This window comes from Eptatretus burgeri, chromosome 13 (assembly GCF_056783735.1).
Source record: "Eptatretus burgeri isolate ZD-2024b chromosome 13, Ebu_testis_v1, whole genome shotgun sequence".
NCBI lineage: Eukaryota > Metazoa > Chordata > Myxini > Myxiniformes > Myxinidae > Eptatretus > Eptatretus burgeri.
The window spans coordinates 8,395,329-8,407,935 of NC_140973.1; the positions used below are offsets into that span (position 1 = coordinate 8,395,329).

The 12,607-nt window shown below is 44.2% G+C and overlaps 1 protein-coding gene across 1 annotated transcript in view; it reads right to left on the reverse strand.

Annotated features, from left to right (window-relative positions):
• The window catches only part of LOC147013786 (G protein-activated inward rectifier potassium channel 1-like), an 86,212-nt gene that overhangs the window by 48,979 nt on the left and 24,626 nt on the right, over positions 1-12,607 (reverse strand). Inside the window, exon 2 of the mRNA XM_085851006.1 lies at positions 3,125-3,277. Coding sequence (XP_085707132.1) covers positions 3,125-3,277 — 153 coding nt within the window. The remainder of the gene's footprint in view (positions 1-3,124; positions 3,278-12,607) is intronic.

Below are 12,607 nucleotides of genomic sequence, written 5' to 3' on the forward strand. Positions count from 1 at the left end.
AGGTTTCCTGAGGTGCTGTACAGGGAATTAAAGCACATCTGGTAAAAAAAAAAATGGACGTTTTTTAAAAACGTTATAATGTTTGCGCAGACTCCGAACCGATGTACTACATGACAGGTGCACAGATGAGCTGGTAGAATGACGGATTTTCTGCAATGTTTATTTCACGGGCGATTGAACTTTGCGATGTCTCCAGCAATCTTCTGCATTACGCAGAAACTCTTTTGTAAATAAAGTAATTTTATTTCATTAACATTGATGAAATATAATCTGACATTAAATGCTTCTGACATTAAATCCTTCCTCTTCTCCAATGGCTTGATTTCTGAATATCAATTTGGTTTCAGACCTGCGCACTCTACCCTGGATATGCTGCTTCTGCTCTTCCAGCAATGGATGGAGATCCTCAATCCATCCATCCTTTGGGACCATATTCTGTGTAAATTGTTGGTGCTGCCTAAGCAATCTCCTTGGGTATTGGGCACAATCCTGGACGGGTCGCCACTCCGACACAGGATACCAGCAAGCTGGCACTCATTTTACCGACCTCAGAAGGATGACACGCAGAGTCAACCCCATCTGGTATTAATTCAACAGCTGAATGGGATTTGAACTCAGGATCCTAGGATCCCAAGCCCACCACCCTAATCATAAAGCCAACAACAGGCAGAGATCCTCAATGCCAGACATGAAATCAGTCATCTCCCTCGACGTGCAGTATTGTGTGCTTTTGATATGGTCTGGCACCCTCCCCTGCTTACATAACTCTCTTCCTATGGTATCCAAGGACATCTCCACTCATGTCTCGCAGACTTTCTCTCCTGCCACAGCCAATGTGTGGCCCTTTATGGAGTTCTCTCATTCCCATCCAGGCTGGAGTTCCTCAAGGCAGTGTTGTGGTCCCTGTTATTTATCTGACTCTCTGGAAAGTCCTCTTTACCTCTTTGCTGATGAATCCACCCTCTGCCATTCCATCTGTGATCTCTCAGATCGGCAAACAGCAGTCTCTTCACTCTATGCAGGTCTGAATAAAATCACAAGCTGGTCCAATACGTGGAAGATATCTTTCAATCCTGACAAATCTCACACTCTCACTTTGTCTCTCTGAAAGGACCATCTGGAAAAAAAAAACCCAATCTACTTTCTCAACAATCCTCTTGAAGAAGTCCTTTCACTCAAGCTTCTGGTTCTCACTATCTGCCATGATGTTTCCTGGGAAAGCCACATTTCCAAGCTGGCCTCCAAAGCCAGTCGCCGACTGGGAATCCTCCATTGTGCAAAGTCTTTCCTTGGCATAACTGAGCTCCTGACCATATGCAAAGCTTTCATCCACAGGCAGGTCGGTGGTCTTTCTGTCTTCTACCGTCTCCTCTCTGGCCTTGCCCCCCCCCCCCACTTGCTCTCTCTGTGATATGTCCCCCCTCCCCCATATTTCTGCAAGGTGCTCAGGGTCCGCCAGCAACCCCCTTATGGTAAAACTGCCAAAATCAAGAATCACTGCCCATCTTCACTCTTTCATTCCTCTTTTTCCCACCTTTAGAACAAACTCCCACACTCTCTTCAATCCCACTCTTCCTTCCAGGTCTTCAAAACAGCTGTTTACTTCAATCCCTTATCTTCCCCAATCCAAAACCATGATCTGTTCTATCCCTGCTAATCCAACGCAAACCCACCTCCTTCAAATTCCCGGCTTTCCTTCCTGAAAGTCCCTGTAATGTCCATTTTGTTACTGTCTCCCTTCCATATCTTGTGTACCCTGCCCCATCCCTCTCCCTTCCACACTGTTTTTTTTTCAATCCGAGCCCCATCCATGAGATCTCCTCATGTCTCTGTTCCACACTGTTTTTTCCTTCCCTCTCCTATATATATATATATATATATATATATATATATATATATATATATATATATATATATATATACATATACATATATATATATATATATATAATATAAAAATTCATATATATATATATATATATATATATATATATATATATATATATATATCTCTCTCTCTCTGTCTCTCTCTCTCTCTCTCTCTCTCTCTCTCTCTCTCTCTCTCTCTCTCTCTCTCTCTCTCTCTCTCTCTCTCTCTCTCTCTCTCTCTCTCTCTCTCTCTCTCCAACCCCTCTCTCTCTCTCTCTCCAACCCCTCTCTCTCTCTCCCACTCTTTGTCCCATCCTTGCTCTACCCCCTCCCAATGCAATGCAGCACCCTTCTCCCACATCTCCACTCTCTCTCTGTCTGTCTCTGGAAATATCCAGATGGTAGTTATGTCTGGACTGTGTTTGTCTCCGGATGTGTCCGGGCGGTGTTTATGTTTGGATAGGAGTTTGTCTCCAGACATGTCCGAGCGGTGTTTGTCTCCAGCCAGCTTAGGTCCGGATGCATCCAAACAGTGTTGTTTCCAGACAGCTTGGCTCCAGACATGTCCCGGTGGTATTTCTGTCTGGACGGTAGTTTGTCTCCAGACTCGTCTGAACAGGAGTTTGTCTCTGGACGGGAGTTTGTCTCCGGACCATGTTTGTAGGATGACCGGTAGAAAATCGATTTCAGACAGTATTTTGTTTCCATCTTCACTGTTATTCTATGCAAAATCATTTTGATGAAACAATATGAATCGTAATTAACGCTCCACCACATATCTGCCTTCCCTTCCTCTGACCTCACACTGCCTTCCCTTCCCCCACCCCTCCTCACTCCCCTCCCTCCTCTCTCCTTTCCTCTTCACTCTCTCTCCCCCCACTCCTCTATCCCTCTTTCCCCCTCTTTTTCTCCCTCCCCCTTTAATATTACCATCAGCAAAGCGACGGGTGGTATTTGCTAGTTTAAAATAACTCACAAAATAATCCAATTTCAAAGACACTTTATAGATTTAAACTGTTCCAACTTGTGCAGAATGCATTTTAAAAGGACATTGATAAAATCAGTACTGGTGCAACACCTATCATGGTCCAGGTGGGTTGTGGGGGTGGGGGGGGGTTATGAGTGGGTGGCAGTTGGGGGGCAACAGCTTCCCTCAAACCAGAAGGTCATTAAATAAGCAAGCTGAGTTTATCAAATAGACAATCTGATAATGAGATGACAGCCATTCTGAAAAGGTTGTAAATTTTCGTCTCACCTTGATCAGTTTGCAGCGGATTTGTGCCGACACCATGTGGCTGGAGCGGAGGTTTCCCACACGAAACATGAGGCACAGCTGTCCATCTCGACGTGACACCACTGCACTCTTGCTGAACAGCAACGTTTCTGCACGTTTTTTGGGCTGAGACATCTGCACACAAAATTTAAACAAATTCACTTGAAGTATCATATTGTTATAAATATAATCTACATGTTTTAAGCTAAAAATCTGAAACTTCGGCGAGACCATCGGAATCCTCGGTCGACCAAACCGTGTGAGTCTGTCTCTTAATTACATGTCCTACTATATATTGAATAAGGCAATTTACTGTATGTATGTGTGTTTGTTATATTGTTGCGAATTTGGAAACTTACTGCACTCAACATTCAGTAGTCCCTATAGAACAGCCATATCGGTAAGTATGTGTTTTATAGATAGCTCCCTTTTCCCTTGTCTAATGGGTGAATAAATGTAAATGCGCTGTGCGTTATTTTAATAGTTAGGATTTTTACACCCCTTATAACAACAACAACAACAATAACACGCCTTCACCTCAACACCATTGGCAACGTGTGTTCGACCACGCACGTGGGCGGAGTTTCCTCAGAGAGCTGCGACTCTGCCCCGGAGAGATGGAATGTTCCCCCCGACCAATGGGAGGCGTGAGACGACATAGACACCGACGTTCCCACGAACCCCGGACCAATGGGAGGCGTGAGACGACATAGACACCGACGTTCCCACGAACCCCGGACCAATGGGAGGCGTGAGACGCCTCAGACATCGACTTTCTCACGAGCCCTCGACCAATGGGAGGCGAGACGTCTCAGACGGTGATCCTTCCCACGACACACCCTCCCGCAGGAGAAATGCCATATAAGAAACGCCAGGGCCTTGAAAAGCAGGTCAGTGTGAACGTCAGCGTCAGGGGAGGAGGTCAGTGTGAACGTCAGCGTTAGGGTCGGCTTGGCAGTGATCGGGTTCGAGGTTCCAGAGATTGACTCATCTGGTCTGGTCGGCTTGGCAGTGATTGGGTTCGAGGTACCTGAGATCGACTCGTCTGGTCTGGTCGGCAGTGATCGGGTTTGAGGTACCGGAGATCGACTTGTCTGGCCTGGTCGGCTTGGCAGTGCCTGGCGTCCGACGCTTTTCCTCCGTCCCTGGTGCTTGGAGTGGCATCATGTTGCGGGTTCGAGTCCCGTCGAGCCGGATCGTCGAAGACCACACGAGGTGGACAGGTCCAAGTGCAGGCTCTGGTCGCCAGCTCCCTTTCCTCGAGCTGGAAGACTTCAATAAAGACCATTGGGGTCCACTTCTGTGTGTATGTGTGTCTGTGCGTGGGCCCGTCTATAAGTAAAACTGTTAAGTGCCTTGTACATTATTTGCATTTCATTTCTATTAGTCGTGATAACTCTGCTTCTTACGTGCTCCCCTCCTTCCCCACCTATTATAAATAAACCCATGTGTTAAATGTATCAGTTCGTTTTTGTGTTTCTTTCATTGGTTTGACATGCTGCGTGTTAGGAATTAGCCAGGCTGTTGCCGCTGTAAAAGGGACATTTGGACTGACGAAAGCTCGGTGACCATCCGCTCGGGTTGCACACGGTTCGAGTACGCTAGCGACTCGTTCCGTACGAGCATCGTCGAGGGTGAATTTCCCCGGTAGTTGGACGGCGTGAGTACTTAGGTAAATTGGAGTTAGACAAATGGACCCTACCTCACGCCGTCAAAATATTGGCGAACTTCGGTCCGATAAGTTGACCCGTCGGCTCCGGAGTTATCCGGGGTGACAACCTATACATTCCAGGTGATCGGCGGAGTCGACTCTGCAGCTCCATCTGGTGGTCGTGCTCGTCGCCGATACCTGGCCCCGCAACAATATGTATGTACTGTATGTTTGTATGTATGTATGTATAGATAGTGGACAAAAAAATGGAAACACCAACAGAATGTTACTTTGTAGTGTGTTGGGCCACCATGTGCATCCATAATGGCATGGATATGATGTGCCATGGAGTCAACAAGGAAGGGTCTGCAACTGTTCTGCAGGAATGTAAGACCATTCTTCCACAAGGAAGTCCTCAAATTCATGTTGGTTTGATGGAAGCAAAAACCGCTGTCTTAGTCGCCTCTCCAGACAGTCCCACACATTCTCTATGGAACTGAGGTCCAGCAATTGGGAAGGCTATGGAAGATGGGTATCTTCATCCTTGTGCTCCGCAAACCACATGGTGACAACAGTCCACAGGGCAACACATATTAATACCTCGAGTAAAGAGGCCTTTGAGGAAACCATAATTATGGGGCTTGAGGAGTTTTTGTTGTGGGTTGCACCAGAGTGCTTTAACTGGGGCACCACGCTCTCAATGTCCCACCCGTCTACTTATTAGGTACAGCCAAGCGAAACTGTGGGTGGGGCATTGGTTGTCTCAGACAAATTCGTGGGGCAGAACTTCACGTCGATTTATTATGTACACACTATGCATGACAGCACGTGCAACAGTTCGTAGATCTGTGCGCCTCTCATCTGGTTTAAGACTCTTAGTACAAGGCTGCATTAGTTCTGCTGATTGGGAGTATACCCCTCCATTTAGAAACAAAGAGGATAGCACCGCATGTGGCAAAAAAACAAGACCCAAGCAAGTGTGAGACACCAGTTCATGCCCCTTCCTTGTGATATTTCCCCCCATAGGCTTTCTTGCACTGGGAGGAGTGGATCCACGTAGCTTTGCCTTGGCTTTTCACTGCTGTGTGAGTAGTCAGCAAAACTTGGTGGTGTCCCATCCACCTTAGCTGGAGGGCGTTCTTTCTTTTGTGAGATTTCATAGAGACAAAGTCACCAGGTTGAAAACCATGGCAATCAGCAACGACTGGCTCCAGCAATGCTTTTATTACCTTTGCATGAAAGGCTTTGACAGCATTTGTTAAAGCAATACAAAATTCAAACATTGTATCGTCCATCTGATGAATGTCCATTTCCTTTACAGTTAATGGGACTGAGAATGGCAATCTCATTGGGCATCCCATAATAATCTTATGTGGGGAGAGGCCAGTTTTTCTATTTGGTGATCTCATTGCCATCAAAGCTATAGGTAAAGCATCTGGTTATTTTAGGCCTGTTTGACTGCAAATATGTGCTAGTGTATTTTTTTAGAATCCCATTTTGTCTTTCAACAGCTCCAGCCGATTGTTGGTGATAAGGACAATGGAAGTGTTGCTTCACCTGCGGGCTTTATACAACTCCTGTACTATTTGTCCCATAAAATGAGTTCCACAATCACAAGAGAATTTACAAGTTCTGCCAAATCTGCAAATTAAGTCTCTCATTAGCATTTTAGCCATGGTGGTTGCATCTGCTTTTCTACATGGATATGCCTCAAACCACTTGGAGAACATATCGACAATTACAAGAATATATTCATATCCACAACACTTTGGCATTTGGCCAAAATCAATTTGTATATGTACAAAGGGACCCATTGTAAGTGAGTGTGTTGCAAGAACAGTTTTTGGCCCTTTCCCTGGATTATATTCCTGGCAAATTTGACAAGTTTTGCAAGATTGTTGTGGTACAGAGGTAAACCCAGGAGCATACCAGTGTGTCAAAATCAATGAGCAAATCCCCCCTTTGCTCATATGGCTAGCACCATGCACCAGACAAGCAAGCCGTGGTAAGAGCTTGTGGAGCCACCATGTCGCCATCGTGGGATTTCCATAATTTAGTTTCACTGTCACATTTACATCGAGCATTACCCAGAAATATTTTTCCTTAACATCAACAGATGCTTATAAAGCAGCTACATCATTCAAGGAAGGGGTATGTACGGAAGGTACAGAAATATATTCGGAAACCAAAACGACATTAGGGATGACAGCCACAGCTTTAGCAACTTCATCTGCTTGAGCATTCCCCTTTGAAACATCATCACAAAATAATCTGTAACCAACCTTTCTCGTTACCATTCGGAATTGTTCTATCCATAAACCTTCAAAACCTCTCTGCTTTCCATATTTTCAAAAGAACAAGCTCAAATGAGCTAAGATCCTCGTCCGCTCAATGATGACGTCATAAAAACGAATATGACGTCATTGTGATGTATCAGGTTTGCGATAAATTATCTGTGCTAATGCCCGGCTTGATTTCCGCAAACAAAATTCAAACAGCTTGCCGAGTTTCGGAGATAATGGTATAGGCGATTTCCATTAGCGGCGATATTATGACATCAACTTTTTTTCTTGGAAGAATTTCCAAAATCGGTGATGGTTACTGCCTGCGCGTGGGCTTTCTGCATATACATGGCAAGTTTCATGAAGATCCGATGAAAACTCTGGGTTGCGACACAAAAAAATGTCAAAAAATAGGAATGATGTCATAAAAATTGATATGACGTCATAGTGATGTATCATATGTGCGGTAATTCATCTCTGCTAATGCTCTGTTCGATTCCCGCAAACAGAATTCAAAAAGCTTGCCTAGTTTCGGAGATAATTTTTTAGGCGATTTCCATTAGCGGAGATATTTTGACATCATAACTTTTTTTCTAGGAGGAATTTTCAAAATCGGAGATGGTTACTGTCTGCGCGGGGTATTTTTACATGTATATGCCAAGTTTCAGGAAGTTTCGATGAAAACTGTAGGCTGTGAAACAAGCTCAAATGAGCCAAGATCCTCGTCCTCTTAATGATGACGTCATAAAAACGAATATGACGTCATTCTGATGAATCAGGTTTGCGATAAATTATCTGTGCTAATGCCCGGCTTGATTCCCGCAAACAGAATTCAAAAAGCTTGCCGAGTTTTGGAGATAATTTTTTCGGTGATTCCCATTTGTGGAGATATTTTGACGTCATAACTTTTTTTCTTGGAGGAATTTTCAAAATCGAAGATGGTTACTGTCTGCGCAGGGTATTTTTACATCTATACGCAAAGTTTCACGAAGTTTCGATGAAAACTGTAGGCTGTGAAACAAAAAAGTCCACAAGAGGAAGATGAAGAACAACAACGCGAGTAAGACTTAGAGATCCTCCACGAGGATCTAAAAACCAACTTCTCTTGCACTTGCCACAGCAAAATGCTGCACATTCTATCCAACTTACTCTGACCAGCTAAAGGGGCTGTCACACCTTGCTCGTTTTCACCAGCGTATGGCAAGGTCTCAAAATGTATGTAAAACGCTGGCGTACGCTGAACTATTGATGTTTTTTTTTAAGTTTTGGGCATATAATAACGTGTTGGACGTATGCATAACGTATTAGTAACGTACACAGAACGTTTTAATCACATATAGATAACTTATACCAACGAATGCTGAGCGTGTTGTCGGTGTTCACAACCTATGCCCAACGATAGTCTAACTTATGCATAGCGCGGCAGCGTATCGCCGAGGATCATGTGGCGTAGGCTATTCATAGGCTGCGGCTCAACGATTCAAATCATAACTGCACAAGACATCAAAGTGTGAAGCCGCTGTCACACCTTGATGTTTTAGCCAGCATATGCTGACGTACTAAAAATTTGCCGAACCAAGCTGGCACACGTAGAATACGTTATGGGTAAGTTTTGTATACGTTAAGAGCACGCTGGCATACGTCGTAGTTTTCTGGCATATGTCGTCATACGCCAAGTACGTCGAGAAATTTTCAGCATGTTGAAAATTTCTCGACGTATGACACACGTTCCGCATATGCTGGCATAAGTTGTAGGCACGCGACGCGATCGTTGACACGAGTCGACACACGTTACTTGTACGTTACTCATAAGTCGAAACATGTCGAGGTAATGGTTGGCGTCAGTGTTCCAGACTCCCTGGTTGTTGTTTTTTTTTTCTTTTTTTTCTTCGGTATGACGGTGATGTTGACACTTCGATTTCTAGTGCGGTTATGATTTAAATCGTTGAGCGGCAGCCTATTATTATATTATATTATAACTGCAGGAGAAATCGAAGTGTCAACATCAGCGTCATACCGAAGAAAAAAAAAAAAACAACAACCAGGGAGTCTGGAACACTGACGCTAAACATTACCTCGACGTGTTTAGACTTATGAGTAACGTACAAGTAACGTGTGTCGACGTGTGTCAATGATCGCGTAACGTGCCTACAACACGTTACTCATAGGTTAGAAATAAGTTTCGGGTATGCTAACCATTACCTTGACGTGTTTCGACTTATGAGTAACTTACAAGTAACGCGTGTCTGTGTGTCAACGATCGTGTAACGTTCCAACAACTCATGGGCAGCGTTATGCGGAACGTGTGAGTCATACGCTGGCATACGTCAAAAAATTTGAAGCATGGAAAATTTGTCTAACACCTCGGCGTACTACGACGTATGCCAGCGTACTACGAAAAAAAGCCAGCGTACAAAGACGTATGCCAGCGTGCTCTTAACGTATACAAACTTACCCATAACGTATTCGACGTGTGCCAGCGTTTTAGCCAAATTTTGCACACGTCAGGCATACGCTGGCTAAATCGTCAAGGTGTGACAGGGCCTTAAGCACTTTCATAAACACACTTTAAATAAAATCCATTCCTTGGTCAAAACAAACAAATACAGTGTACATAAAAATTTTTTTATTGGATTTCATTCCACAAACGAAGATGAAACAATCTGTTTTGATAAAGGCTAATTAAATTTATTGACTTTTGTGACCCGTCCATTTGTGTAAGGTCACCGTTGTGTGACATTAACATGTAGAATTTTAATAAAAGTGGCTATTCGATTGTGAATTTGGATGTACAAAATCGCTGAAATGTTATTCCACAAATTCCAATTTGATTTTTAGTTGTATTTAAAAAGAAATACAGTGCATTGAATATTATGCAGCTATTACGTGGAATATCTGCTGTTCTGCTTCCCTTGCATCGCTATCATTTTGCATGAGCAGAGTATTTTAAACTGCAATTTGGAGCACCATTTACCTAATGACTTGACTTTGACCTAATTTGATCAAGGTCAAGAGGCTGCAGTGTATTTTTCCAAGACCCACCAATGTGAAATGGAAAGTAGCTTTTTACATTATATATTTTGCAGAACCTTACATTTATAAAAGGTGTTGCTTTTTTGACATATTTCCCACAAGTGACTTTGCACGCCTGCTGAAAGACCTGCTACATTACTCTACAGCGTGTTTGAGTTCACGGACTTCTGTTTTTTCTCAGATATAAAGCTTTTATGTTAGCAGAAGGTGGTTGGAGATGAGCAAGTAACTAGCAATGAGGGAATTCTGGATTAACTGACGCACAAATGGTGGAATTTTAATCCACCTCCCCGATCCACCTTTTTTTCTCTTACACCTCATGCCACCTAATATCTCTACTTCCCACTCTCCTCATGCATATGTAATATGAAGATGGTTAGAAGTTCAGCTGCAACTGTTTTATGAGCTTATAAATTAGTGTGGCAGCAGCATCAATCTTGGTGTAATTATGGTGACCAAATACCATCCGATTAAGGTACTATTGCCCGACCTTCCTGCTGTTTGTAAATCAATAGATCCAAGATGTTGGCCAAGCCACTTCTTACAATGACTGCCACAAACAGTTTGAAAATGAATGCCCTCTACAAATAGCTGATAAAATTTGACTCAACTTATTGCCAAAAATTTGTGACTGATGGTGTCAAAATACACAAAGGTATGCTGGGCCAACAAAATACCCACGCTTAAATCCCACTGATTCCTTCTGATGCACCTTCAGAGGAACCATTTCAGTGCCAACCAACCAGCCAATTTCAGAACCAACAAATGGAGTTGTGGTCCCAGTGATCCTCTAGGGATAATAATCATCTGCTTTGCATAAACTCAAAGAGTACCAAGAAAGTTTCTCTGGTTTCCCCTTCCTCTTCCTACTTGCAGTGTGCTTACTTGTAACTGCATTAATCTAGTGGTGGTATCAGCACTCTGTTGTTCTATCTGCTGATAGCATTGTGAAACAATTGGCAATATGACAGGAGTATTTTTCCTTTCCCAATCAACAGATAATATCTTCATATATATACCTGTAATTTTACATTTGGCCCATTTATTAAACCATGGGACAGAGGCATTTCTCCCTGTCCTTCTTTCATTCCTGAATGTTTTCTCCATAATTTTTTTTTGTATACCTGTCGAGGCTCGTATGAGAGCTAACACACAATGCACAGCAAGATGGGGAATGAGACAAGAGGGGGCGGGAATGGGACGGATAAAACAGTGGGGAAACAGAGACATTAAGAGATCTGTGGAAGGGAGAGGGATGGGGCAGGGTACATGGGGAATACAAGATGGACATTACAGGGACTTTCAGGAAGGAAAGCAGGGAATTTGAAGGAGGTGGGCTTGGGGTGCATTAACGGGGGTAGAAAAGATCATGGTTTTGGATGGGGGAAGAGAAGAGATGGTGTTGAACAACTGTTTTGAAGGCCTGGAGGGAAGAATGGGATTGAATAGAGTGAGGGAGTTTATTCCAAAGGCGGGAAAAAAAGAGGAATGAAAGAGTGAAGGTGAGCAGTGATTCATGATCGTGATTTTGGTAGTTTTACCAGAAGAGGGTTGTTGGCGGACCTTGAGCGCCCTGGAGAAATGTGCTGGGGACAAATCACAGAGAGAACGGGGGGGGGGGGGCGAGGCTGGAGAGGGGATGGTAGAATACAGAAAGACCACCGACCTGCCTGCGGTGAGACAGTGAGAGGCCCAAGGACTCAGCCTCATTGCGGGAGATGCCAATGATCCAAAAATGCCTTGGTATCCACAGCGTGAAGCCGAGAAAGGTGGGAGGCAGCAGCACCAGCTCAGAGGGGAGAGCAGTACTCCATCAGGCTGCAGACGAAAGCTTTGTATGTGGTCAGGAGCTCAGGTTGGCCAAGGAAGGACTTTGCACAATGGAGGATTCCCAGTCGGCGACTGGCTTTGGAGGCCAGGTTTGAAATGTGGCTTTCCCAGGAAAGATCATGGCAGATCGTGAGACCGAGAAGCTTGAAAGAAAGGACTTCTTCTCGAGGATTGTTGAGAAAGTGGATGGGGGGAGGGGGGTTCTAAACGGTCCTTTCGGCGAGACCGAGTGAGAGTGTGAGATTTGTCCGGATTGAAAGACATGTTCCATGTGTTGGACCAGTTTGTGATTTTCTCCAGATCTGCAGAGAGCGAAGAAGCTGCTGCATGCCGGTCTGAGGGATGACAGATGGTACGGCAGAGGGTGGACTCATCAGCAAAGAGATAAAGAGGATTTTCCAGAGAATCAGAGAGATCATTGATCCAAACCAGAAAAAGAACACAGCCCAGAACGGTACCTTGAGGAACTCCAGCCTGGACAGGAAGAGGAGATGAAAGAATTCAGTTTAGGCCCACGTTGACCGCGACAGGAGAGGAAGTCTGCGAGCCATGGGTGGAGATGGCCTTGGATGCCATAGGAAGAGAGTTTGGTGAGCAGGCAGGGTGCCAGACCATGTCAAAAGCAAGCAATATGTCTATGGATATGGCTCTGATTTCATGTCAGGCATT